Source organism: Danio rerio, chromosome 11 (genome assembly GCF_052040795.2).
Source record: "Danio rerio strain M-AB ecotype USA chromosome 11, GRCz13ab, whole genome shotgun sequence".
NCBI classification, from domain to species: domain Eukaryota; kingdom Metazoa; phylum Chordata; class Actinopteri; order Cypriniformes; family Danionidae; genus Danio; species Danio rerio.
The window spans coordinates 13,169,313-13,196,571 of NC_141031.1; the positions used below are offsets into that span (position 1 = coordinate 13,169,313).

The 27,259-nt window shown below is 36.0% G+C and overlaps 3 protein-coding genes and 1 pseudogene across 4 annotated transcripts in view; 3 read left to right on the forward strand and 1 right to left on the reverse strand.

Annotated features, from left to right (window-relative positions):
• Positions 1-4,934: 4,934 nt before the first annotated feature.
• Positions 4,935-6,825, reverse strand: LOC147841694 (E3 ubiquitin-protein ligase RBBP6-like). Of its 2 annotated transcripts, XM_087273426.1 has the most exons (7): positions 6,520-6,825; positions 6,219-6,318; positions 6,040-6,115; positions 5,716-5,804; positions 5,543-5,639; positions 5,300-5,439; positions 4,935-5,204 (listed from the first exon to the last, which is right to left on the reverse strand). In XM_087273426.1, the coding sequence occupies exons 1-7, from the start codon at positions 6,677-6,679 to the stop codon at positions 5,033-5,035; spliced, it is 834 nt and encodes a 277-aa protein (XP_087129552.1). In that variant the 5' UTR covers positions 6,680-6,825; the 3' UTR covers positions 4,935-5,032. The 2 variants fall into 2 exon arrangements, with proteins under 2 accessions (XP_087129552.1, XP_087129553.1); XM_087273427.1 differs by lacking the exon at positions 5,543-5,639.
• A 1,095-nt stretch (positions 6,826-7,920) lies between these two features.
• Positions 7,921-8,199, forward strand: LOC147841695 (signal recognition particle RNA; annotated as a pseudogene).
• Positions 8,200-9,767: 1,568 nt separating this feature from the next.
• Positions 9,768-18,243, forward strand: LOC147841696 (AP-1 complex subunit sigma-2-like). The gene is made up of 5 exons (XM_087273452.1): positions 9,768-9,849; positions 10,230-10,408; positions 12,783-12,891; positions 16,866-17,003; positions 17,089-18,243. Exons 2-5 carry the CDS (start codon positions 10,230-10,232, stop codon positions 17,134-17,136), a joined length of 474 nt encoding a protein of 157 aa, XP_087129578.1. The 5' UTR covers positions 9,768-9,849; the 3' UTR covers positions 17,137-18,243.
• A 2,360-nt stretch (positions 18,244-20,603) lies between these two features.
• Positions 20,604-27,259, forward strand: part of LOC147841697 (nesprin-1) — a 39,796-nt gene continuing 33,140 nt past the window's right edge. The window contains exons 1-3 of the mRNA XM_087274388.1: positions 20,604-20,613; positions 22,080-22,192; positions 22,430-22,635. Coding sequence (XP_087130514.1) covers positions 20,604-20,613; positions 22,080-22,192; positions 22,430-22,635 — 329 coding nt within the window. The remainder of the gene's footprint in view (positions 20,614-22,079; positions 22,193-22,429; positions 22,636-27,259) is intronic.

Below are 27,259 nucleotides of genomic sequence, written 5' to 3' on the forward strand. Positions count from 1 at the left end.
TTGTAATGACATTGTGTGTGACTCATCATTGCAGAAAGGCTTGAATTAACTCCATATTATGAAGTAATTCAAATACATTATGAAAAGTGCTTGACTACCGTTCTCTTACAGTATTTTTCAATCATTTTGCCACAAATATTAGAACCCTGATGTCAATTTTCAAAACTCTTAGACACAAAACACTAAACAGTCACTACTTTTAACACAAACTCTCCAGTATTCAAAACTCTGCATGCTGCATTCATTTCCTTAAGGAAGTCTTGCATTAGCAGGATCATTGGTTCACATAATCCTATTATCATACAAATACTACAGGAACACAACTTTAGATCACCAGCACACAAAATGTACATTGTTTCAATAAACAATCATTAACAATCATTAAATATTGTTGTTTAAAATATATGATACAGGTTTCATGATGGTTTATACATAAGTGTAGAGGGAACGGTGCAGACAGTGGATATACTGATCTAGTTTTATTCATTCCATCATAATGTAGGTTTACTGTAATGTTTTCCTCACTGCACATCCCCATATAGAAAGCTGATATATGGCAACATGTGCAAATTACATTATTATAACATGTCATAATAGTCAATAATTTGTCAAAATAGTGCAAAAATCGGCGAGGCAGTGGTACAGTAGGTAGTGCTGTTGCCTCCCAGCAAGAAAGTTGCTGGGTTGCTGGTTCGAACCTCGGCTCAGTTGGTGTTTTGCATGTCCTCCCTGCATTCGCGTGGGTTTCCTACTGGTGCTCCGGTTTCCCCCACAGTCCAAAGACATGTGGTACAGGTGAATTGGGTAAGCAAAATTGTCTGTAGTGTATGAGTGTGTGTGTGAATGTTTCCCAGAGATGGGTTGTGCCTGGAAGGGCATCCGCTGCGTAAAAACTTGCTGGATAAGTTGGTGGTTCATTCTGCTGTGGTGACCCCGGATTAATAAAGGGACTAAGCCGACAAGAAAATGAATGAATGCAAAAGTCACTGTTTACATTTTTTTCAGCCATATCATACACACACACACACACACACACAGGCATATATATATATATATATATATATATATATTTTTTTTTTTTTTTTTTTTTTTTTTGTGTGTGTGTGTGTGTGTGTGTGTTCATATTCAGCCATTTGGACACCTATACAAATTATAGGTAATATATTTGTAGGGGTAAAATATATAACATAATAGATCTTATGTACATATTAGTAATTATTATAGTTTAAAAAAGGCTATATTTTGACATGTATAACATATTTTATATATGTAAAATTCATATGAACTATTATGTCACATATGTAATTTGCAAATATTTCTATATATCAGATTTCTATTTTAGGATCTGGGTTTCCATCTTTCTGGTCTTGTGGGTTTGGTTCTCCTCTACATCACAGTGGTGTTTTCATAAGTCATAAATCTTGGAAAGAACCTTCTGTCAATGTGAATCCAGGCCTGATATTGCTGTGATTGGGCTTTCTTACATACATACAGAACTGTCAAATATGTAATGTTTGAGTTGCATTTTGAAATGGGATCAATTTGAAGTTTAATTGTGTTATATTGAAAAGGTGATCTTAGGTCAATGAACAACGTATTTTTGACTTGTGTGTGTTTTATCCAAGCATTTGAAAAAGAGTTAAGGGTTTTGCAAAAATGTGCAATTTTAGCAATGGTTGTGAATTTTGAAAATTGACACCAGAGTTTTGAAATTTGTGGCAAAACAATTGTAAAAAAACTGTAATGGTGTCATGAGTTTTTTTCTTTCTTCTGCATTGTACATGGAGGTTCAGTGCTGAAATTTGTCATAAAAGTAGATGAGGTGGCCTGATCCAGCACTACTCCAGAGACACCAGCAGCTGACCGTTACAGATATAGCATGCAGCACCGAGGACCGTCTATCTCTACAGCTTCAGACAGGGTTTTATGACAACCTTTGTAAATGTTTGCAATTAGGAATCCTTCTGCAGAAGACATGTCAGTGTTTATTTTTACGTAAACTGTTATTTTATGAAACATTTAATGTTGAGTGTTTATATGCATATTTTTATATATAATCAATGAATACACATTTAAATACGTATGTTTGTGTGTTTTTGTTTCTCTGCTGAAGCACCGCAGTAAAAATTATCTTAGGGTCTCCTTTTGACCAGCAGCAACTCTGGTTAGTGGGTTCCCACTTAGGAAGAGGTCAAATTTCATTTTTACTGTTGATCATCAGTTGGCACCATTAAATCCTTCACATTGCCCCGTGCAAAAGCGTGTCTGACTTTTATATGGAGTTCTGTGGAGTAAAACTGCAATTTATAGAGTGCATGCATAAGTACACTTACTATGTTTACTATGTTCTGACAGCTGAGGTGCCTATTTTGTATTTTCTCCTACACATCAATTTATGTGTGTAAAAGTCTCTCTTACAACCTCACACACTCACTAAACACCAAATAAAAGCAAGAAATCAAGCTTTTTTGAACTGTAACTGATGATCACCAGCAAAAATCACAAATCTTACCTCTTCCCAACAGGAAAAACCACCAACAATCAAGAATGCATGATTATACGCTGTCATGACGTTGCATTTAAAAATAATGGAAATCACTTGGGCAAAAACAGCCATGAACACAATGAAAGGGTGGTAAATTTGCCCAGAGTGTATTGTTGAGTTTTTAAAAAATTCTAAAAGTATTTTCCCAAAATATGTGTCAACAAGATTTGTCACCAAAAATCATCCCATTTGCTGAACCACAGAGAAAGTTGTTGGTAAATTAAGCCTCAAAATCAGCCCAGAGTGGACCAAAACTTCACCAACAGCACAGAAGGGTTAAACACCCCCAAATCCTTGATGGGATGGTTCTAAGAGGCAGTGCTCACTTCTGGACACAGGGGCAAGTGTACCAAGTAGCAAGTGGAGATGTTTTGAACCTTCAGCTGACAGCCAGTGTAAGTGGAGAGGTAAGAGAGGTGTGACGTGGGCTCTCTTGGGATCATTGAAGACCAGGGGCCTCATGTACGAAGACTTGCGTGGAAATCTTACTAAAACATTGCGTACGCACGAAGCTGTAAATGTGCGTACGCAGAAAAAATTTCAGATGTATGAAACACTGCGTACGCCGAATCTCATGCATATTCTTTTGTACATCTGAATGAACGTGAAACTGAGCGCAACATGCACGAGCACAAAACCCCTCCCTGCCTCCTCCCCCGTATGAATATGCTAATGACTATGCTAATGGCAAAACCCAACGAAAAAGCAACGGCAAAATCAAGCAAAAAGAGAAACTTTGAACAGAATGTGAATTGGAGGTGCTGCTTTCGGAGGTAGACCGGAGAAAAGCGGTGTTATTTGCAAGTTTGTTCTCCGGAATTAACAACAAAAGAAAAAAATAGAGTGGAAGAGTTTAGCTGATGCGGTTAACACAGTCGGGTCTGAACATATCGCACTGAGTGCATTAAAAAAAAAAAAGAAATAGTGTGGTTTATATCTGTAAACTGTTGAAGTATGCTGAACAGTCTCAGTGGCGCGCTCGTAAGACTCATGTGATCATGAATTGATACGTTCGAGCATGAACTCGGCTCGAATCCAGCTTCTGATGAACTCTTTCTTGTTTTTTCCCCCGCTACATATCAGATTTTGCCAACTATTTATCACGAGAAAGACAAGTAGGAATCATCAATAAGTTCATATCAATAAGCATCATATTTTATTTGCACATTTATTGAATGGAAATGTTTCTGATTCACACATGCAAATTCATCTTCAGTTCAGATAGTGTCTTTATAGCAATGTGCGTGCGGTAGATCGCTCAGATTACATTGGGAAAACAGGCGACTGCTGCAAATTGTGCTTAAATGTTTAGCTGGTCAAATGTATGGTATGGAAACCTTATATACCTGCTGAACCCGTCTCATACAGCTGCCATTGCAAGGCTCAGACACTTTGTAGAGAGGAATTTAACACAACTGCCTCTAGGAGTCGCCAATGGAAATAAAACAGACACGCACAAAAAATGTGCGTACGCCTGCCAGAAAGCTGCCGTGAAGGTGCGCACATTCCCACGTTCAGTTCATTGTTAGTAAATCCAAACGTGAGCGATTCTGAGCGTGAAACCTGGCGTACGCAAAGTTTTTGTGCGTACGCAGCGTTGATACATGAGGCCCCTGATGAGCTGCAACATTTTGTTTGGCCAGGATTGATTAGATGAGCATGTCATCGGTGTAAACCAGAGATGCCCAAACTAGGGCCCGTGGGCCAAAGTGGATCCACGGTAACCTTTGATTTGGCCCTCCATCCCATCTGAGAAGAGAGGGAGAATGATGGGGAGTTTTGGGGGAAAAGTCTTTAACAGAGATTGTCATTTCTAATACAACATAACTTTGTTTTTTAACTGTTGAGATACAAAAATAAACAAACTGAAATTAAACGTTTCAATGAAATGTTGTGAATGAATCAAATTAAATAATAGTCACTTGAAGGAGAGCAGACATTACAGAAGACATCAGTAAGCGAAGGCAAAGTGTATTTTTAGTGTTATAGATGGGATTGTTCATGTTTTATTGTAAGACTTTCATTCATTATAAAATGTATAATTATTAATACAATTAAAGAATTTGAAATGTTGTAAATTACAGTATTCAGTGAATCATGTAAATTATATAATGAATAATAATAATAAATTAGGAAATTACATTGACAATTTTACAGTTTGGTAGATTTACCTCCAGCCCACCACCCTCAGACGAGTTTAGTTTTTGGCCTTTCATAAGAAAAAGTTTCCCTGAAGCACCTCTGAAATAAACTTTAACTAAAAGTTTTAGATTGTGAGCAGGACAGCACACTGGTTCTCCCGCAGCATGTTTGTTCATCATTTCTATCTTAATGTGTTGATCATTTTCTTTTGTGTTTCTGTATTGTGTGAAGGTCAACCAGTCCACAGTTTATGCTGCTATAATCTTTATTCAGTTTTATTCATAAACTATGTACAATATATACACTGTGCTCACGTCGGCTCCAGGTCTCTTGGGTGAAGGTCTCTCAGTGCCGTGGTCTCTTCTGGTCGTTGTGCGTCTCTGGTGGAGATGGGGAGCGGGAACGTTTCCCTCTGGCGTCCTGGACTGAAGATGCTGTACCAGCTGAGGTAGAGGAGGGCAGCGGCTTGGTCTGGCAGAAGGAAGGCCTCTTTTTCTTCTCAGCAGCATAGGCCTCACTGAACAGATCGAGTGCAAACACACACAAGCAGACATAATGTGAGATTTTCACAAACAATAGAACATGCTGCAATGCCAAGTACAGTTTACTCACGCGTCTATGATGGGAATGACGTATTTGCCGCTGCCGTCCATCATGACTCCCTTTCGGTTTGGGTCGTCCACCTCCAACAGGAAGCTGCTGGGAATTCCTGTGCTCCTCCTGATGCGCTTGTGCGGAGCAGAGCTGCTGCCCTGTGAATTCATGAGTGACAGTCAAACGACAGAGCAAACAATCTGACTGATGGAGACAAGAGCTCAAGTTCACAGCAACCATAAGCTTAGAAAACCCAGTTACCCCTTTAGAGGGGCAGTGCCTAATGTGGTGTCCTGGGATCCCACAGTGAAAGCAGACATAGTTGGGTGGAAGAAGCCCAAGCAGTGTCATGGCCTCACTGATGAACATCAGAACCATGAGAATCAGCTCTAACATTTCTCACAAACCAAACCTGTCAGTGTCTGAACGCTCACCTGCTGGAGTAGTAGCACAGACTGGACTGGTACATCACCGCTTTTAGCTTGTCCTCCTCTGATGCCTTTGCCTCAGCTAGATTCTCAGTCTGTTTCACAGGCATTTGCACATTAGAATTTTATTTCACTGATTTGCTCTAAATAAACACCCTCAAATCTCCCTAAGAAGCTGTGTGTTTGTGTGTGTGTGTTTGTGTGTATTGTTGTTTGCTAAACACTGCGTATTGATATTCTGCACTACATGTCATTATGACACCTCAAATGCAAACACTGCAGTTCAATACAGAGCAGCACAGTGGGGTGAATTAATCATTTGTTCAATACCTTCAACAGCTGCTCCAGTGAGAGGAGTGAAGAATCACCTGTTTGAGAAGATTTGGCTGATAATCCAGCTTGATGTCTGCAAAAGAAAGGAGCTTGTGTGACTAAAACACCACAGACAGACTCAAACTCTTGATATAACATCTATCAGAGGATGGTTGCGCTTATTTCACATGACTTACCCAACAAATCTTCTGTTGGAGGACTTCAGTCCAGCCGCAGGGACCCGTCTGATGATGACCGACGTGTTTTTGGGGATGAGAGCATCATCATCTGTGTATTCTGACAGCAAAATAAAGTTTGAATATAGCAATAATCATTTACCATGGTATACTTTGAGCGCCATTAGCATTTTAAAACACTCAGAACATCACTATATGTCACCATCAGAGTCATGATAACACATGTCAGCTTCTACAAGTCTGTCTGATAACACATCTAATGTTAGTGTAGTATAGTTTAAGTGGCTTTTCCTCATCTCACCTTCATCAGTTTGGGCTTTGCTGATCTTCAGCTGGCAGAACTTCAGCCTCTCGCGCCTCATGATCTGCCGCTTCAGCTCTCCCACAGTGATGTTGAGGCCCTCAAACTGGAGCGAGTCGTAGGTGAGCCGACTCTGAAACCTGTAATGAACACAAGACATACTGAATACAAACTACAGTGTGATAACAAGATTCAAACCTGAATGAAGGGAGCAGCAGAGGATCAATCGATGTATCCAACAATCAATAATATCAATAATCTGGGAATCAGTTGCCACGAAGGACGCCGAGATCAGATGCCAATGACAGAGCGAAGTTCAAAACAACACAAAAAGAACCGTTGCCATGGATGCTGATAATCACGTGACGAGGCGCTGAAAAACTTCCGCGTTATTTTCTCATAAATAATAGTGAAATCATTACTATGATAATAATTAAATAAACAGCAGAACAGTTGGACATCTCTGAATAAAATACAGCAGCGTTTCCGTACACGAATGATTCTGGCCTTTGTAAAGAGTCGGACGAGTCAATGAATCAGTAATTCGTGGCTGAATGAATCACTCAAAGCTTCACTCGATTAAAGCGGTCTCTTGCTGCCACCTATTGGCGATTTGTTTTTTCGTTTTTAAAGTAATTTAACACTTTTTAAAGGCACCTTCAAATTTATTTTCTACAAAAGTTTATTTCCGTGTGTTAAAAATGATTTAAAACTCTCTAATCTCATCATTTCCTGCTGCGTTTATAATGTAAATCACTTCATGATTGCCTTTGATCTTCATTATGTGTTAAAATCAATAAAATATTAAAGTTGCCTCATCCAAATCCAAAGTTTAGTTCAAAGCTTTATTATACAGCAATGTGTCTGTGTGTGTGTGTGTGTGTGTGTGTGTGTGTGTGTGTGTGTGTGTGTGTGTGTGTGTGTGTGTGTGTGTGTGTGTGTGTGTAATTGTGGCAGTGGATTACAGTGAATGTAGAAGTGATCAGAAGTGTGTGATATTTATTGTCTCTGATAATCAAAAGAACATTTTAAGAGTCCAAAAGATTTACTGCCTAATGAAGCCTGTTATAATGCAATTATGATGACCCTATAAATCTAGAATGGTCAGAACAATAAAAAATTAGGGAAAGAGATTAATTAGTATTTCTTCTCTTTATTTTGTATGTGTAAGTGCTCCTGGGAGAAAAGTCTGCGTCTCTCTGTGTCGCTCAGGCTGCACTGCAGTGTCTATTCTCAGGTGTGATCCCACTACTGATCAGCACGGGGGATTTGACCTGCTTCGTTTCCGACCTGGGCCGGTTCACCCCTCATTACACGACCTGGTGGTCCCAAGCTCCCCCTGACGCTTCTATGACGATCGCTTCAGCCCCAACTTCAGACACGCCTTCAGTCAAGCGTTCATGCTGAAGCCCCGTGTGAATGGGGCATGAGGCTGCAGATTGCTTGAGCTCAGGGCTTCTGGACTGCAGTGGACTATGTCGATCAGGCGTCCACACTAAGTTAGGTATCGATATGGTGCTCCTGGGGGAGCTCGGGACCCCTAGGTCGTGTCAGGAGGGGTGAACCGGTTCAAGTCAGAGAAGGAGCAGGTCAAAGCCCCCGAGCTGATCAGTGGTGGGATTGCATCTGAGAATAGACACTGCAGTGCAGCCTGAGTAAAGCAGGGAGAAACAAACTTTAGCGTTTGTATTTTACTACTGTGACATGTTTAAACAGTAATCAATAGATAATATAATTTACTAAAATACATTAATAATTAATTATAAATAGGTCATTTATTTTTGTGCAGGTCACTTTAAATTATTTTTTTAAATATATTTTCAATAGTTGTGGGGCTTCGCGTTTGTTTGTTAACATCAAAGACACAAATTACAGATTGTCAACACGGTTATGGTACGATACCGCCTCTCTCTGGAAGATATGAAATTTCAGTAGGAATTCAGTGACTCCATTTCATGACCGCATGGAGGCCAAAATCGGACTGTTTTCAACATCCATGGGTAATAGTATAAAACCACTCTTATACTTGGAGTTTTTACTTTTAATAAATATTTTGTTGAGTATAAGCACTTCATTTAGTGACACAACACATAATTAGGCTGTTCGGACATGGATGGATGTGTTCAGGTTTCACTTAACATTTTAAATCCCCTAGAGTTATTATTATTATTATGTATCATATCAGGCCATTCAAGAATGTAAAGCTTGACAGAGGGCGTGTTTGAAGTTAAGGGCTCACGCGATCATCATAGCAATATCAGCCAATGAAATAAGTCTGCAATCGGTTCTGTCTGAGCTGGTGTATTTGCATACAGTGATCTGATTTGCTGATGCTTCAGTCGACGCTTGAAAAGTTGAGGAGAATCTGATCATCACAGCGATCTCTAGTGGATGAATAATAAAGCCATATATCAAGCCTCCCTCAACATCCCAGATGGATCCCTGTGTTTGGATCTTATGGAAGTTCATTGGGGCCCAAACGCCTGCAACAAACACGTTATAGTAATTTACACGTTAACACGTTGGTACGCGTTGTTTTTTTTTAAACTATCTCATTTTTCAAAGAAATCTCCGCAGCTGGATGACAAGCATTATAATGTCCCAGGCCATCAAACATAACATTCCTGCATAACATGCCTTTCATAACACAAAATATCTGCTACAGATCATTGACTGCAAAACATTTATTGTGATTCAAGTTAAATTACATTATACAATTAAAATGATCAGGTTGGAGAACTTATTAAAGGATGGCTTTAAAAATATGACTAGTTGAAAAAAAACGTGTTAAAACGTACCAACGTTAACGCGTTTGCTGCATATGTTTTGGCCCCAACGACCTTCCATAGGATCTGGTTGGATAAAATTTGATAAAAAAAGACATAAGTCTGGGTAATAGATGATTGGAGTGTCCAATAGTTTTTTTTTGGGTAAATGTATGCCAAAAATTGCATTTAATAAGTTTCTGTAATTTTTAAACAGAAATAAAAATACTATTTTAAAATTAAGATCATATAAATGTGTCCAATTATTTACTGTGTGTGCGTGTGCGTGTGTGTGTGTTTCTTTTTTCTCCCCACAGATTCATTTTCATGATCAATATCACTGCATAAAAAACCTCCGTCTCAAAGCTTCACCCATCCTGTTCGGGTGTGGACCAATACAGAGTGTCATCGGTGAGTCTGTGAGCCAATGAGAAGACGCGATTCCAGCTATCTAGCAAAAGGGCGATGATGCGTCCATGTAACGGGACTCCTCACATCTGCGTTTACTGCCATCAGCCACAAAGCTCATGCTGCTCACGGGAACGAGTGTAAAATAAACTTGAAGGTAAAAGCAACATTTTATCTCTTGCATTGATGGACGATTACAGATGTTTCGGACTTGCTTGAGCAAACACACATGGCTTTTTAATGTGTGTGTGTAGTTGAAATATGTAACATTTACAGCGGCCGCAGCCTTCATGCTAACGCGATTCTTCCTTCTTTGTCACGACAAACAGAAGTAATTCACGCAACACGACAGTGCGTCGCTTGGTTCATGTCAAATGTGAAATTACTTTTTGAAATAGGTGACATGATAAATGTTTCCTGTATGAATAGGTGGGAAATGCTAAGTACTATTTGGACTTGACTTGACTGGGCATTTACGGTGATACAGCGTACAAACACGGTTTAAGACTCTCTTTTTGTTTGTTTTCTTGTTTTCAGATGCAGTTCATGCTGCTTTTTAGCAGGCAGGGAAAGCTGCGGCTTCAGAAATGGTACGTGCCGTTGTCTGACACACAGAAGAAGAAAATCTCCCGTGAGGTCATTCAGATGGTGCTGGCACGCAAACCTAAAATGTGCAGCTTCCTGGAATGGAGGGATTTGAAGATCGTCTATAAAAGGTTGGCAAACGACCTGCATCGCATGGAGGAAACTACAGATACATTGTATTTGGCATTTTCCATGAATTCGGTAGACTTGGGTGTTCACTGATTATTTCAAACGCATTACAGGCACTGACGTTACGCTGTTTTTGTGTTGTGATATATACTATTTATATTTGATAAACTATTAAATGAGATGAAGTTGTCTTTGCAAGACAAGGGGCAAGTTTTTAACACCTTAAATGTAAGTAGGACCCCTTTGAAGCGGTAAACATGGTCCGCCCCAACTTAGGGAGTCTGACCTTCTCTCAACTGTATTCAGCAATTCAAATGACAAGAATGTGATGTTGACATATAATTAGTTAACGTAAGTAAATACATATTTACTGTGTATGATTATTATATTTACTTTACTTTGTAACGATAGTTTAAAATACATTGAATTTGATTTAATTAAAAAACATCTACCAACCCAACCAGCAATGAGGAGAATCACAACCATTACAAACCTTAGATTTGTAAACGTATTTGAAGATTGCAGAAAGTAAAAAAAGGCACAATTGTAAATGGAATTGTTGTGATTTAAAAAATATACAATATGACTATAAATGATCAATTCCAGCATTATGGATGTAACATTTGCAGTAAAAAAAACTCAAAACATAAATTTACATAGAAAGTATGTTACATTATCCGTTTATATTTTCCAGAACCACTAACTAGAGTTAATCTATCAGAAAATACAAATCAGAAAAAAATTTTCTGTAAACATGTTTTGTTCCTTTAAATGAGGAAAATAAGCATGCGTTATAGATGTGACCAAAAAAGTATTCCAGCCTGTTATAAGGAGTGGTTCTTTTTCTCAAAATGTGGACCTTCTTTGCAGTTACTCAACCCATTTACAATGTATGAGATTTAAAAACTGTATTTTAGTGACAATTAAAGCACTATTTTTAGCTGGATTTGCCTATTAGATCATCATCATAACGAAACATTTAATGTACCAAAATATTTCCTAAAGATTTAGAATAAAGAAAATGAATAAATACTTATTTTAAAATACAAATTTATTACATCATAAATCATTAGAGAAAAAAAATAGGAATCTGCTTAAGTTTTAAATTAAAAAACTGCCTTAGCCAACAAAATGGCCAGAACATTCAACTATCTTCAGTCAGAATTTGGCTATTTGAATATTAAAAAATTAAAACATAATAATAATAAAAGCTTCACAATTTTTCTAGCCTCTCCTGTAAAAAAAAGTACATTTGATTTGATTGAAAATTCAAGGATAACAAAAATAGCCATATTAGTTTTTCAAATTAATTTGAACATAGCATTTTGCTTGGTCTTAAAGCCTTTTTTAATGGATTAATTTCACTATTTATGATGGCATAGCAGTCAAAATAAGACACATGAGCTCATGTATGGAACAAATTTTGGACCTTTGTTATTGAGGGGTGGGTCTTTCGAACCACCGAACCCCCCCTGGCTACGGGCCTGGTATGCAAGTTTGCAGTTTACAACATGTTTTTTAGAAATTCTGTGAATTAAACTGCACAACCCAAAAACAATAATGCTATTCAAAAGGATAAGAGTTGGCTCTCTATAGAACAAACATGATTGATTTTATTTTATTGAATATTTTTGCATTTATGCGGTAAAAGCTTTGTTATGGATGTGAGATCCTTTCTATTATGGATGTGACCAATGTGAAATCGTCATTACTGTGACTTTGGTAAATCAAATAAAATTGTTTAAAAACATGGACAGAGAAAGTTTTGAGTATTTCGAAAAAGCTGTAAAATACTTGCTTACACACACAAAAAACAACAAATGGTTTCAGTATTTTGGTGAAAACTTACATTTTGTCATGGCAAGGTTGACAATTGCATGGAATTGCTTAAATATAACAACATTGTTAAGTCATTCCAAAGCATTTACAGCATTATAAGCAATCTAGACATTAAATCTCAATGTAGATCTGTCTGTAATGATTTCTACATTATTTTGGAGCAAATAAATTAGATATTTGACTCTTAAATCCTGACTATTCTGAAGTTTATATGTGGAAAGTGTAATTTCATGTAAAGCCTGAGAATGGTTGAGTTGAAAAAAGTAAAAGTAAAATTTTTACTGTCAACTCCTAACTTTGTTTATTGGATTGCCCAATACTAATTGGATTACAGTGTATAAGAAAGCAACAGCCACATTGTAACGTTATTTAAATGTTATCAAGAAAGTGGAAAAGAATATCTTTTCAGAACAACACTATCTTCTTTCTGATGGTGTGTAAGTGACAGATTTGCACTGCGGTCAGATTAAAAGAGGAACAGAAAAAAGGCTTTTTGATTTCGTTGTACAGTAAGTTAAGCTTTATTTCACATTTCAGATATGCCAGCCTGTACTTTTGCTGTGCTGTGGAGGACCAGGAAAATGAGTTGATAACTCTGGAGATCATCCACCGATACGTGGAGCTGCTGGACAAGTATTTTGGCAGTGTGAGTTTTTTGCTAATATTTGCTATTCAGACTCGAGCAGCTGGTGTTTATCAGATGTTAAATGAGCAGTTCACCCTAAAATCACATCATTTATTCATCCTTGTTTTGTTTCAAACTCCAAAACCATAAGGGCTTTAAATAAAACCATCCATATGGCTATATTCCAAACTTTCTGAAGCCAGATATTAGCCTTGTTTGATGAACAGAAGGAAATTTGAGCTAGGCAATCTGTTCTAAATAACTTCAATGTGTTTTGAATAACATAGACTTAGACATCATTTCAAAGATGTGAAAATAAATTCTTACAATAGTATTAGTAAAAAAGCTAAATATTACAATACAACACAATACAACACAACACAAAACAATTTTAACCTTTTCATGTCCGAATAGGAATTCTTGGAATATCTAGGAATTTAGTCCGACTCATACTAATCTACATTAAGCCATAATCACAACAATAATCCTCAAATAACTCCATCATTGTCATCTCATTCTTATCTTATACACTCTTTCACACATGTATATCAACTGTTATTGTAGAAACGCCAGTCAAATCTGTTCTTTTTCCATATCCGTTCTGAAAACCATATGTTTATATTGCTTTTTGAACAAAGTCAAACTCGGTCATTGCTTGTGCTCTAGTCTGTTCCACAGATTCACTCCACACAGAAATACAAAAATGAAAAGATGATGTTTACACTCTCTCCTAAAATCACTCCTTTCCTCCTCATTAATAAACCATTTTGAATATTAACAGGAAGCAAATTATTCTTTGCTTTTATACTTTATTTCTGCTGTTTGAAAATGAAACTAATAAATATATTTTATTATCTTTGATTAAAGAAATCTCCATAGCCAATTTTATAAATCTGTATTGCTCTTTTTTTCAGCATCGATAATGATGATAATCTACATTTATATATGTTGCCCTAAACCTCTGAGCAATAATTGAAATCTGCTAATATTATTGCACTATAAATTATGTGGAGTGATTTGTGGTTCCTTTATTCAAAACAGAGACACTTTAGTTTATTATGTACGGGATTTATGTGAGATTTTCAACTTAATTTATTATTTATTATCACCCCACAAATGTATTTTTCTTTATTCTTTTTACATCCATAGAATCGCCATCAAACTCTTTCGATATCTATACCATTTCTTTTGTATATGAACTAGAATACTCTTAAAATTTTTGCTAAACACCATACATTTTGTTTTATTACATATAATGATAATTTATTTTGGTGGCGAGGTGGCTCAGTGGTTATCACTGTAGACTCACAGCCAGAAGGTTGCTGGTTTAAGTCCCAGCTGGGCCCGTTGGCATTTCTGTGTGGAGTTTGCAAGTTCTCATCGTGTTCGCGTGGGTATCCTCCGGGTATTCCGGTTTCCCCCAAAGTCCAAAGACGTGGTAAATGGGAATTGGATGAACTAAATTGGCAGGATCGTATAAGGGCATGTATGTATGTATGGGTGTTTCCCAGAAAAAAAAATTATTGAACGAATGATAATTCTATCAAACCACTTTTTTTAGTTTGCTTATTTCAAAATTAATAGTCTCTGATAACTTTTAAATTTCCCCAAGAACAGAACAATATTTGTCATCTGCAATTAAAATAACATTACTATTTTTGACATATTACTAATATAAATTATAAAAAGTAAAAATAAATTTGGATCGAGTACTGACCCCTCTGAAATACTGCAAGTGATGCTCAAGCATGTAGATGATTATTCTCCCAACTCACTCACGGTAGATTCTTAAGAGGCATCAGCGTCAACGCTTGATGGAGGGCCTGTCGGAAGTTGGGGCAGATGCAATCGTCTTATTTGCATAAATCGATCTAGGGTGCATTTCCGAAAACCATCGTTAGCTAGCTAAGGCTGCAAGTTCCATCGCTACAGACATTTGCCGTTTCCCAAATCCATTGCTCCAATGAACATTCGCAAACTGCGTGGCAAACTTGTATGCTTGCAACTACACCTCTAGAGCTGTAATTAGAAGCATAGTTTCTGCTTGTGTTCTATTCCCTGTTATAACCCCTAGGCCCTATTAATTTAGAACATTCTATAAATTAATCTTGCAATGATTAAAAAAAGTACAATAAAGTCATCTCTTTTAAGTGTAATATGCTTTCAAAGTATTTTTACAGTTCAGTTTTTAGCAATCTTCATGTTTACAATTGCGCTCCCTTCGTAAAGCACTTTAAAAACATTTATGCCATTTCAAACTCAGCTGTGGCTAATTATGAAAGCTATAGGTGCCCTTTTATTTAAAAGTGGAATTTAGGCTGTTACGTCTCCAAAGCTTGTGAAACAATATACATACATACATACATACATACATACATATAAAGTCAGAATTATTAGCCCCCTTTGAATATTTTCCTAATGATTTTAAACAGAGCAAGGAATTTTTCACAGTATGTCTGATAATGTTTTTTCTTTTGGAGAAAGTCATATTTTGTTTTATTTTGGCTAAAAAAAAAAGCAGTTTTGAATTTTTTAAACACCATTTTAAGGACTAATATATTAGCCCATTTAAGCTGTCTTGAAAGTGTCTTGAAAAAATATCTAGTAAAATATTATTTACTGTCATCATGACAAAGATAAAATAAATCAGTTATTAGAGATGAGTTGTTAAAACTATTATGTTTAGAAATGTGTTGAAAAAATCTCTCTGTTTAACTGAAATTGGGGAAATTAATATTATTATTATTATTAAGTAGGATTTTTTATTTCTTAATAAATAGGCTACTGTAAATTAGGCTTACAACCATTAACGATTTATATGATTTCTATATGAGATTAGAATATGAGTTAGCTAAGTGATTTTATATGGAATATTCTCAATAATATCTGTAAAGGAAACATGTATAAGTCCTATATGTGTCATTTACATATATTTCAATTAATATGAAATATGGGGAAAAAGTGCATGTTTTTACAAAAACTAATGGAATTTTTAAAAATAGTGTATGCATTTAAAACAATTTTTTGCACAAAGTTATGGGGTTTTTCTTAGTAGTTACTCTACCCCGTTTAAAGCATCGTTATGGGCGTTTTGCAGTATAACTTAACATGGGTCAAACGATAGATCTGTGACAGAGAAACTACGGTTTTGGGAAACACTCGTCCCTGCATCGTTCTATGCATCATACTATGATAGTTAAGCTACAAGTTATGCCGTTGTTTGGGAAACGCACCCATGATTGGCTGACGCTTCCAAAGCGCTTAAAGTTGAGAAATTCCCAACCTCTGCAGCGAGCGCAAATCCATAATTCAGTTCGGCAATGTTTGACGTCACCCATTCAAAGTGAATGGGAAGCATTGACGCTGATGCCCCATGTGAATCACTCACTATCAGATTAGTCTTGATTAATCAGGGGTCACCACAGCAGAATGAACTACTAATTACTTTGGCATATGTTTTATGCAGTGAGTGCCCTGCCAGCCACAACCCAGTGCTGGGAAACACCTATAGACCATTTTAAGGGATGTAAACAAAAACAATGTTCCCAATGTATTTCCTGATTGACATTTTTAATTTCTATAGCTTAGAGAGAATCCAAAAAGAGCCACATATTGATAAATAATGTTATGATAGCTGTTCTAACATAAGGTTATGAATAAATCTTGCTACAGTTATGAAATAGTTTGATAACAAGCAGGAAATGTTCATGAGCCAATGACATGACCACATTGAAGTCTATACACTCTCATTCACACACATTCATTCACCATGGCCACTTAATTAGGTTTTACCCAATTCATCTATGCCACGTCTTTGGACTGTGGCGGAAACTGGAGCACCCAGAGAGAACCCACTGGAACATGGGGAGAACTCACAATCCAGTAGTAAACCCAATATTACTTCAAATTCTAGACATAGTAGCTAATGACCAATAGATCCTTTGAAAAAACTCTTGCGAGTGCTCATTGTGATGCTTTTTGTGTTTGAACACTAGGTGTGTGAGCTGGACATTATCTTCAACTTTGAGAAAGCCTATTACATTCTGGATGAGTTTATACTGGGCGGTGAAGCCCAAGAGACATCGAAGAAGAACGTTCTAAAGGCCATAGAGCAAGCGGACATGCTGCAGGAGGTGAGAAACACAGACACTGCTTGTTCTGAATCTTGGATTTATTTAGTGAAGATATAAACTAAAATCTGATTCTCATCTTTAACAGGAAGCCGAGACACCACGTAGTGTTCTGGAGGAGATTGGACTGACATAAATGTCGAGAGCACATCCTACTCCAAACGCATCTTACTGTCTTTTTTTCTGTGGGCATTTTCTCCAAGTCTGTATTTTAGGTTAGCTTGCAGGCTAAAGTAGTGTTTAACATAATCAACACTTCCAGCATTACCCATATAGACTCTTGTATTTCTACTGCCAAACATCTGAGGGAATCGAGCACATGGAAATATTAATCTCAGTAGTTATGCAAATTCCCCATAGCGTTCGACTGTTTGGATTAGAATGCGTGTAGCAAAGGTTAGCGTTAGCATTAGCATCCCCACAACTTTCCATCTTCTCTGATTTCAAACATTACCTCTCACCTTCAGCTGCCTTAAAACACTCATCTCCAGCTCACACTGTAACTTATGCAACTCTCTGTAGTTCCAAGTCAGCAGTTCTATACTGAGATTTGCTGAAGTGTTACGGACCAAACCATTTATTTCGCTTCAAAGGGGAACCATAGATAATGTAAGCTGAACACTTAGACTTTTAAGGGATAAATTGTATTAACTAAGGCACAAGTAAACACAACAGTATTAGTAAATTCTTGACCAAAAACACTGTAATAATTTATTCCTGTAAACATAATTGGTATTTGCCTTTTAAAGAGATAGTTCACCCAAAAATGAAAATTTTCTTATCCTCCATTTTGTTCCAAACATGTTTGAATTTCTTCTTAAACACAAATGAAGATATTTTGAAGAAAGCCTTCGACTTGGTATTTGTTTCTCCTATTATGAGAGTCAATAGTTACAGGCTTTTTAGCATTCTTCAGAATATCTCTATTTGTGTTCAACAGATTAAAGAAACTCATAAAGGTTTGGAAGCACTTGAGGATGGATAAACTGAATAAATTTTCATTTCTGGGGTGATCTATGCCCTTTGAACCACTGTTTTATTTTCAATGCCAAAGAATCTTCTCCACCATCTTCATGCCTTTTTCCCTTAAATTCATCTTTATTTTGTTTGACTTTGATTCTCTGACGTCCTGTTGAGGACACGTGTCTTTTGAAGCTCTATATAAACAAGAATAAAAGTCAGATGATTGCAGCATGTTGTCCAAATCTTTGGCAATATCTTACTAATAAAGAATATAATTAAATATGCAGACTAGTTATTCTTTGCTTCAGCATGAAATGAAACGTCACTGTTTTGTAAATGCATCTTAAAGGGATAGTTCACTCAAAGATATAATGAAGTAGTTCTAAACTTTTATTGATTTTATTTCTGTAAAAAATAAACAAGATAAGGGGTGGCAGTCATTAGCTTTGTTTCCATCTAACAATGCGAATTAAATGTGTGCACAAAACTGAAATATCGCAAGAAAGATGTGCAAAATAACCTAGAGAATAGTGTTTCCATCCAACGAGTCAAACAGAACAAAATCGTCACTTCCTAATTAACTGGCCAAATATCAAAAGTAAACTAAATTGATTTTGCAGCTGCGTGAATCTTTTCTTTATTTAATAACTGACTTGTGCCTCAGGAGACAGTATGTCGACACGGAATGAGTGCGTAGCGGTGTTTGATGGTGTGAGACACTGTCAGATGTTTTACAATGTGCTCAGTCTGCTGGTTTGTCACCTGATTGTCTCATAAGAAAACCACATGACTTTTTTAATGCTCATACTGTAATTTGTTTGGTAAAAGTGTTTTCATTGTAGTTTATACACATTTTTTCTTTTAAATTATTCTTTTAGGATTTATTTTTAAATGTGGGTAGGATAGTGGAGGTTACAGACAGGAAAGTATTGGGAGCAAAGGACCTCGAGCCAAGAATCAAAATTGCCGTGAGCACCATGGTGCTATTTATCAGCGCATTTATATTTTTTTATGCCCATATCAGAAATGCGCATTTTTATTCTTCACTTTCACCAATTGGTAGTTTTTTTTTCTCACCGCTGTTGCCTCTGGCTTGCATAGTTTGGGATTTGTAGAACTGCGCATCGATAGATTTGCTTTTCAGTGTTTGGACTCTCAGCAGTGAATACTAAACCACACTGAACTGAACTGAAACTGTTTCAAATCACTATAATCTTCTGTGAAGCTGCTTTGACAATCTACATTGTGAAAGCGCTATAAAAATAAAGATGAATTGATCTGAATCAATGGTAGGAACACAAAATACTATGGAAGCCAGTGGCTGTTTTACAACATTCTTCAATTTATCTTCAAAAGAAACTCAAATAGGTATGAAACATTGGACGGGTGACATTATTTTTGTTTTTGAGTGAATTGCCCCTTTAATGAATTTGAGCTCACATTAAAATGTTTTCCTGTCCCTATCCTACATTTTTATTTCTTTACAAAAATATGTTTTACTCTGACGCACACAGATGAGCCGAAACATCACATACGCTGAAGAGTGAACTCTGCAGGACCCCTGAAGGTGTCCTGTGATATCTGGCTTCAAGTATTGGCAGAACACCCTATCGTTCTGTAGATCATAATGTGGATTTATTCTGGATCTAACTTGTTCATTCATTCATTTCCTTTTCGGCTTGGTACCTTTATTAATCAGGGGTTGCCACTGTGAAATGAACCGCCAACTTATCTAGCATATGTTTTACACGGCAGATGCCCATTCAACTGCAAGCCATCACGGGGAAACACCCATACACTCTCTTTCACACACATACACTATGGAAAATGTAGCTTATTCAATTCACCAATAGCGTATGTCTTTGGACTGTGGGGGAAACTGGAGCACCCGGAGGAAACCCACACCAACACAACATGTAAACTCCACACAGAAATTCCAACTGACTCAGCAGAGGCTTGAACCAGTGACCATCTTGTTGTGGGGCAACTGCGCTACCCACTGCACCACCTGGATCTAACTTGTTGACCTGCAAACCTCACAGATGTTCAACTGGATTGAAATCTGGAGAATTTGGAGAGCTTGAATGTATTCTATAAAGCAAGTTAATTTACTTACACATTATCCAACGACATGGTGGCTTTGTGATTAGCACTGTCACCTCACAGTAAGATCACTGGTTCGAGTACCGGCTGGACCACTTGGCATTTCTCTGTAAAGACTGCATGTTGTGATTGTGTGCGTTTCCTGCAGGTCGCTCCGGTTTCCCTCACAGTCCAAAGACATGCGCTATAGGGGAATTGCATAAACTAAAATTGGCCGTAGTGTAGGAGTATGTGTGTGAATGGGTGTTTCCCAGTACTCAGTTGTGGCTGGAAGGACATCTGCTGCTAAAAACATATGCTGGAACAGTTCATTCTGATGTTGTGACCCCGGATAAATAAGGAACTAAACCAAAGGAAAATGAATGAATGGATAAATAATGTTGAATTCTGGGTTGATTAACCCTAAACCTGCTTACACAAAGTATGATAGATCCAAAAGCAGTCTTAGGAATAATTCAGTCAACTCTGAGTATGTTAGCCCTGAACACAAAAGACTTTCCATATACCGAATAATATCATAAATCCCCATTGAAATACATGTCAAAAAGTAAAGTGCCACACCTCTTCTTCTTTTAAATGGCGTGTTATTACTAGGGCTTATCTGCCATATTAGAATTATCTTGAAGCCTTGATCTTAAATCATTTCAAAAAAAGTTTTTTTTTTTTTATTGGGAACAAGATGCTAACTACACATGCCAAAAATGGCTGGTCTACCATTTGTTTAAAGGTGATTTATATTTATATAAAAAATTACAAAAGCAATATATTTAATCAAAAAATGGTTAACACTTTACATGAAGGGATGTTCATTAGACCTTTATAATCATGACATGACTTGTCATTAATGTGAATGAGATTTTATGCCTGCTTATGACAGTTGTAATTATGTTACATGCTATGGTTATGACAAATTAACATAAATACAACCTAACATTACCAAGACAACATAACTTGTCATAAATCTGTCATAAACATGATTGTCTTTAGGCCATTATAATAGTCATGAATATAACGTTTTCGGTGGAACAAAGTGTATTTGTCACTAAAATGTCTCATTAAGTGTCATTACTCTGTCAAATATGTATGTGCGTAATTAATATGTAATGACAAATTCAGCTTGTTTCACTGAAGCTGAGGTAAAAAAAAAAAAGAAAAAGATTAACAATGCTGCTATAGAATTCATGACATTTATAATGGCATCATGACATTCATGTTTATGACAGATTTATGACACGTTTTGTTGTCTTGGTAATGTCAAGCTGTCATGACAGACAAAAACAGGTTGTGATGTATTTGTTTATGTCATATTTGAATTTAAAATGTTATAAGCATGAATAAAAATCTCATTTACATTCATGACGTGCCGTGTCATGATTATGAAAGTTGCATGACAGTCTTAAGAACAGCCCTTCAAGTAGTGTTATGGAAAAACTATAATAAATAAATACCAGTACAAATTATTAATTTAATAATAGGGTTGTACTGAAAATTTCTAAAATTCATTAAGAAACATTCAACAACTCAGAGGTGAACTAAACCTAAGATGAACTTAACCTGCTCTGAAGCAGTCAGAGCGTAAATTGCAACTGCAACTTACCCTAAAAATGATCTTAGTTAGGATAATCTGACATTATCTGCTTGATATCCTTAAACGTCTCCAAGTATGTCACATAACCTGCTTTCTGGAATACCCCCTAGGTCAACACTAAACTATGTCTTTAAAAGATTAAAAACCGACAATGTTTAGCAAGGTATCAAATTTACATCCACATGAATTGCTGGACTCACCTCATCTATTAGTATACACAAATCCGCACTGTTATTTCAGCCTTCGCAAACGCCATATGTGCTGCCATGAGATTGACACTGTTTTTATTCCAGTCAATACAATGCTCCGTCATCCATACACACCTACACAGTCCATCTGGCCTCATATACATGGCAGATACACATACAGTATATTTCCTCATATGAACCATCTTTCTCTCTGTCTCTCTTTTTTCATTTCACTAGAGAAAGCACATGCTTTTCACGGCTGGCTCTCAGAGTTGAGGGCTGAAGCTGAAGTCTGCTTTGAACAAACAGGAGATGCTGTTGCTATTTTTTCCAAGCAAGAAAAGCTCAAGGTAGAGTCATAACGCACAACATATTACTAAATAAAGCCCTGTAGCAGAGCAAACCAATCTACAGCGACTGCTGGCTGCTAATCAGCAGTCAAACAATGAAAAACCATTTCAGACCTCCATCTAATAAGGGATTATTCTGGATTTTAAATATGGGATTAAGAGCCATTTAGCGTTATTAATTGCTGTGGTTTATTCTGTCCCTGGTGTAATGTAATTTCTTTATCTGCTCATTTTTAGACTGTGTTGGAGGAGGTGGCAGAGGGCGAGGAGCGTTTGGCCTGTGTTTGTGTGGATGGAGAGAGACTCTTGTTGCATCTCAGTAAAGGTGGGACGGGAGGTGTACAGGAGCAGCTGGACTCCTGTCAGAATGCTTTGGATATGTTTGTTTTGGAGTGCAGACAGCGCTTACAGTCCCTGGAAGAAAGTGCCAGTCTGATAAATGCGTAAGTAGTGTGGTCTAGGAAAATTAGGAAATACAAGGAGATAAGAAATTTGATTTAGTAATTAAACATTGTCATTTTTCAAAACGGTTATATTCACTATAGCTTGGGTACATTTTCTTGTCATGTCATTATTGTTTTTCCCTTCAAAGTTTGGATAGGGTTGTACTAGTTAATGTTAGTTAATGTAATTAGTAACGTGAACAAACAATCAACAATACAATTATTACAGAATTTATTGATCTTTGTTGATGCTAGACAATGAAAATAAAGTTGTTCATTGTGAATTTGTTAATTCATGATGTATTAACTAATATTAGCAAGCAAGATTTGGATTTTAATTGTAAATGTTGAACTGTGATTAATAAATGCCATATAAGTATTGTTCATTATTAATTCATATTAGTAATATTTGCACATTAAACAGTGCAAATGTAGTAAAGTATATAGTATTAAAAATGATGACTACATTTGCCATGAATTACAGATGACTCCCACTAATATGTCATAAAAGCTTTATTGCTAGGTATGTTCACACTTACAGTACAAGGAATTTTATTCTTGTCAGAGCTTTTACAGTGCAACAGAGTTACAGAGACAGGACAAAAACACATAATGAATATATTTTAAAAAAGAAGTAGAAGTATATCAATAATTTATATATTAAAATTGATCTTCATGCAGATTTAGAACAATAAGCATTTCATAATATGTATTTTTTAAATAAAGACATAATAACATATCATAATGCAGATCTAAAATTATAATTCATTTAAAAAAAGACTTGTTGTTTTTCATTATCTTTAAAACTACTAGGTTTAACCCATTTGTTTGTTCCCAAGAAATTTTTATTTAATATATAAATAAAATTAATTTAAAATATAATGAAATTCACTATGATGACTTATTTGTATATAGATAGAGAAGTTGAACTTAGCATAAAATAAGTTTGTTGTTTTATTTTTGAATGTTTAACATATCTGTTACACTGAATAATGAAACATACATCTTGACATTTTACTCTCACAAAAGTTATTTGTAAAATTTAATGAGACATTTTCCTTTATTATACTTTATATTTTTATAAAAAAAGAACTTACTTCAAATCGCATATATCATTGCATAATTAAATCTAGATACATTTAATTGAGATGTAAGTAATGTAAAAAATATATAACAATTAAGTGAATTTCTGAAAAAAGCTATATTTTACGACTTGTTTTGTTAATGGAAGCAAATTTCATATCATATTTAGTGAGATTTGGCACCAGCCAATAGGAAGTCATCTATTTCAAAATTGACTGTGTGAGCTGAAATTTGTGACTTGGCAACAATGTGAATCTGAAGATCAACAATAATCAGTTTCACTATACATTGATATCAATAAATGATCAGATTGTAAAGCAGTTTTGTGCTGGTCAGCACAATAGATTTTGCTCGCATTGTTTCAGTATCATTTGTTATATTTTGTCATATCCTGTGCTGCTATCTTTGGTCTGAGAAAACTCACAAAGAGCAATGCGGAGCACTGATGTCTGCACCTTTAGAGTTCAAATTAGAATTTTCTAATGCACTTTTAAAAATTGTGGAGTTTGATATTTCTGTTTTGAAATATTTTCTGATTTCTGTAAATGTACTGGCTTAAACCGGATGGACCATTCTACAAAAAGACAAAGCACATAGCTCATCAAAACCATTTATATTACTTGCTCTTGTGTGTGCTGTTGTCCAATTGAAATGATGCAACTTCCCAGAGGCTGATGTAATTTCAAATCTGCCTTCTGTTAGACAAGTGATATTATTATGGAAGATTTACTGTACAGGATGGAAAAAGTGAAATAAATTGAGGACCAAGGGAAATCTTCCAAAATTATTAAACCAAGAAAGAAATCTTCTTTTTAAATAAATACTTTACAAACGAAGGGAAAAAACACCTGTGGTCTTTCTTAATAAATAATCTTTTTTTATGTTCGGAGTGTCTGCCACCTGTGCAACTGGCAAGATATTGGAGCATCTGCTCTGATCAAAGCATAGCAATAATTTTAAATCCCCCTGTGTTCACTTATTTATCACATTGGCATAAATGAGTATCAAACATATCATTTCCATCCTTCAAATCATTTTTTGATTTGTTTTAAATGTTTTAAATTCTGTATTTCACTTTGCCTAGAATTCTTTATTGCTTAGCATTAGCAGTAACAGACGTAGTCTTCTGTCACACAAAAATAGCCCAATGAATGGCAGCCATGTAGTATATTTTAAAAAACAAAATTACCATCCAATCACATTTCCATATCGATTAAGATGCAGTTAATGAAGAGCTGTGCCATCCTTTGTCATAATAGAGTGCACAGATGAGATTAAGTCTGATGGAAAAACAATTTACAGTAACACTTTATTTTGATGGTCTATGTGAGTATTAGTAGACTGTCTGCTTAATATCTGTTGATACTGCTCCTTTAACAGACATTTAACTGACCATAAGAAACTTTGCAAGCACATGTCAACCTACACTAACCCTAACCCCAATCCTAACCCCAACCTTACAGTCTACTTGTAATCTAATGAGAATTAGTTGTAATGTAACCTAAATTCAACAAACTGGCCATCAAAATAAAGTGTGACCCAATTTACTATAGTTACAGCAAAATAAAAACAAGAATGCACATTAAAAGGTATGTTAAAAGAAACAGTACTTCTTGAAATGTGAAAATTCTTTAAACTTTCACAGAACACATCATTTTGTAAACTCTCTTGTAAGTCAAAAAAAAGTAGAGGAACGTTTTGTTTTGCAGAGGTAATTCAAAACTTGTTTATCTGAAATGCATATCTAGTGGTTTCATATTGCAGGAAGCTATCTTCCTGTCATATTGACAACACAAACAAAATTCTTACAGTCCACAAATGCAACTACAGTGCTTAAGGGATAAAGCAGGCGTTATTCATGGACAGCCAATGAAGACTGAAGGCTGGCATTAAGCTAATTTCTTACAAACCCACATAGATTTAGGCCGTTTAGAAATAGATCTTTTTTTTCTGGGAGATGGTAACTCGTTCCATATATTGTGGACTTTTATCTATGAAAATCTGCACACCTTAAATAGTACCTTGGACCACAAAACCACAAAAAAATGTCTAATGTTGCACAAATATATTTTTGGGATTAGATAACAGTACATTTTATAAGTCAAAATTATCGATTTAACATTTATGCCTTAAATCATTAAAATATTAAGTAAATATCATACTCTATTGGAATTGTTTTTGTCAATCTCCCCCTGCAAATATATCAAAGCACAATTTATGGTTTATTATACTGAGGTTGTCACAGCGGAATGAACCTCCAACTTATCCAGCTTATGTTTAATGCAGCGGATGTTCTTCAAGCTGCAACCCATCACTGGGAAACATCCATACACTCATTCACACACAAACACTACGGACAATTTTTTTCTTATCTAATTCACCAATAGCGCATGTCTTTGGACTGTTTCGGAGCACCCGGAGGAAACCCACGTGAACACGGGGAGTACATGCAAACTCCACACAGAATTTCCAACTGACCCAGCCGGGGCTCGAACCAGCGACCGTCTTGCTGTGAAGCGATTGTGATGCTCACTGGGCCACCGTGAAGCCCTGAGTACGTTTAGACCATTTTAAACATGTCAGTAACACTTTTGTGTTTACTAAGTATGAATAATCTTGTAAATCATTTATTAAGCATAGTTCAACAATAACTAATGCTGTAATGTGAAGTGGATGCTGACAAAGGAAGTGCAGATCCAAACGCAGGTTTACTAAAAAGATGGTCAGGCAAGCAACAGTTAACACAGTAGCAAACAGACGTAAACAGGCAATCCAGAGTCACAGATTGTCAAAAAGGCAGGCGGCAGACAACATAAAACAAACAAAACAAAGCAAGGTTTAAATATGGAAGGCGAGGAAAATGCCTCGTAATGTTTACAGTTCAACAGGACTCAGCAATGGGTGTCTAAAAGTGAACCATATATATATACATATATATGTATATATATATATATATATATATATATATATACATATACATATGTATGTGCGTGTGTAATCAGTACTTGAGCAGCATCAGCTGTGTGAGTGTAATCAATGGAGACTTGGGGCAGGTGTGTGTGTGTGTGTGTGTGTGTGTGTGTGTGTGTTGCATGAAAATACTTACAGTATAGTTTTTTTATTGAGACAGGATTGTAGTCTGTGTAAATGTGAATGTTCTCCAGTGATTTCTGAAGTTTAGATCGCTGGTGATTGTGACAAATGTATTATTAAAATCCAAAGTTGTACATGCTAATAATAGTCAATGTACTGCAAGTTAACGTGAACTAATGTCATTTAACTTAAATAGCATTACCAAACGTAAACAAAGATAAATAAGTAGCAAAACAAATGTATTAATAGTTTGTTCATGTTAGTAAATACATTAACTAATGGACCTTTTTTCAATATTTAGATTTTTTTTACCCTCAGATTCCAGAATTTTTCACTCTCTTTCAAATATTGTCCTATCCTAATAAACTATACCTCACTGAAAAGTGTATTTATTAAGCTTGTACAATAGTAACATAAAAATATAATTTTTTAAAAAATATCCACTCCA

What these genes read in the sequence shown, in the direction of transcription:
- LOC147841696 (XM_087273452.1), top strand. Translation starts at nt 10,230, where the DNA reads ATGCAGTTCATGCTGCTTTTTAGCAGGCAGGGAAAGCTGCGGCTTCAG. An exon ending in TGGACAAGTATTTTGGCAGT is followed by an intron (nt 12,892 to 16,865) that starts GTGAGTTTTTTG and finishes TTTGAACACTAG; the next exon opens with GTGTGTGAGCTGGACATTAT. An exon ending in AAGCGGACATGCTGCAGGAG is followed by an intron (nt 17,004 to 17,088) that starts GTGAGAAACACA and finishes CATCTTTAACAG; the next exon opens with GAAGCCGAGACACCACGTAG.
- LOC147841694 (XM_087273426.1), bottom strand. Translation starts at nt 6,679, where the DNA reads ATGTCTTGTGTTCATTACAGGTTTCAGAGTCGGCTCACCTACGACTCG. An exon ending in TCCAACAGAAGATTTGTTGG is followed by an intron (nt 6,116 to 6,218) that starts GTAAGTCATGTG and finishes TTTCTTTTGCAG; the next exon opens with ACATCAAGCTGGATTATCAG. An exon ending in GTCATTCCCATCATAGACGC is followed by an intron (nt 5,205 to 5,299) that starts GTGAGTAAACTG and finishes CGATCTGTTCAG; the next exon opens with TGAGGCCTATGCTGCTGAGA.